This window comes from Brachyistius frenatus, unplaced genomic scaffold (genome assembly GCF_029030835.1).
Source record: "Brachyistius frenatus isolate BFR_SWC_R1_liver_20210118 unplaced genomic scaffold, ASM2903083v1 Contig_177, whole genome shotgun sequence".
Classification (NCBI taxonomy): domain Eukaryota; kingdom Metazoa; phylum Chordata; class Actinopteri; family Embiotocidae; genus Brachyistius; species Brachyistius frenatus.
This window is the reverse complement of record NW_027210776.1, coordinates 671,407-672,500: the sequence shown is the minus strand read 5'-3', so window position 1 is coordinate 672,500 and position 1,094 is coordinate 671,407. Positions and strand designations below refer to the sequence as shown.

General features: G+C 42.0%; 1 protein-coding gene across 2 annotated transcripts in view; it reads right to left on the bottom strand.

The window, feature by feature from the left end:
* hlfb (HLF transcription factor, PAR bZIP family member b) overlaps positions 1-1,094 on the bottom strand; it is an 8,016-nt gene extending 6,922 nt beyond the window's left edge. For both annotated transcript variants that reach the window (XM_069717562.1, XM_069717563.1), the window contains exon 1: positions 897-1,094. In XM_069717562.1, the coding sequence (XP_069573663.1) occupies positions 897-999 (103 nt within the window). In that variant the 5' untranslated portion in view covers positions 1,000-1,094. The remainder of the gene's footprint in view (positions 1-896) is intronic.

Below are 1,094 nucleotides of genomic sequence, written 5' to 3'. Positions count from 1 at the left end.
CTTAAACAACACAAATTTTCCATCATTTTTTTTACGATTGAATAATTCAGCGTTTCAGTGACTCGATATAAAACAGAGTTCCTCCTTCGAGTCATGTGACCGTCTGAAAATACAGAAAAACAACCGCAGACGTTCAAGAGCTTCAAAAACACAAACACAAATTATTTACCACGTTTCAGTTGAAGATTTAAATTGTTTTCAGGTTCCTTCAACAGCAACTTTAAAACACGACCTCCATGTAAAGGTGCGACCGCATCGTCCTCGACCTCTATCAGTACATGCCCTGACCTCTGACCTCTGACCTCTGACTGAACAGATGCACCTCTCCCACACACCAAATACGGTTTACGTCATTTGAGTCAAAGAGCGTTAAATGAATTATTTTCCTTTCTATCAAACCACCGTGTGTTTACACTCGTTTTCATTTCAGTTTACGTTTTTCACATAAAACTACTGAGTGTAAAATATGTATATACAGCAATTATTCACGTGATGTTTTATTTTCTTTGACCTAAATGTAAAAAAAATATATATATATTTTGGGGGGAAACTGAATTTATACTTTTATGATCATTCTTCTGATACCAGGAAAACATTTTCTTTTAAAACACTATAAATTGCACCGTTTTTTTTTGGTACATCAATATTTCTAAAACTAAATATTAATATCAAAAATTGCCAAAGTGTTCATATAAAGGTGGAAATACACAGGACGTGTTTATGTCCTTTAATTAGTCAAACTGAACATGAGAAGTCCTGGTCTGACCCTGCTCTCTGGTTCTGGTCCTGGTCTGACCCTGCTCTCTGGTTCTGGTCCTGGTGTGGTCGTGCAGGTCTTGTTGAAGCTGCAGCCGGACCGGACCGGACCGGACCGTGTCCAGGGTGAGTGAACTGACCTTCATGGTGCAGCGGCAGCTTCATCGGGTTCTCCAGCAGAGACTTCAGGACTCCGTGCGTCGCCGGAGGCAGAAAACTCGGGTTGAGCGCGTGCCGGGACATTTTCTCCGTCACACGGAGAAACAACGACAAGAAGGAAACAGGACGAGGAGGAAAGTGAACTGAGCCGTGCTGAGCTGGTCCTCTCGGTCCGGAGC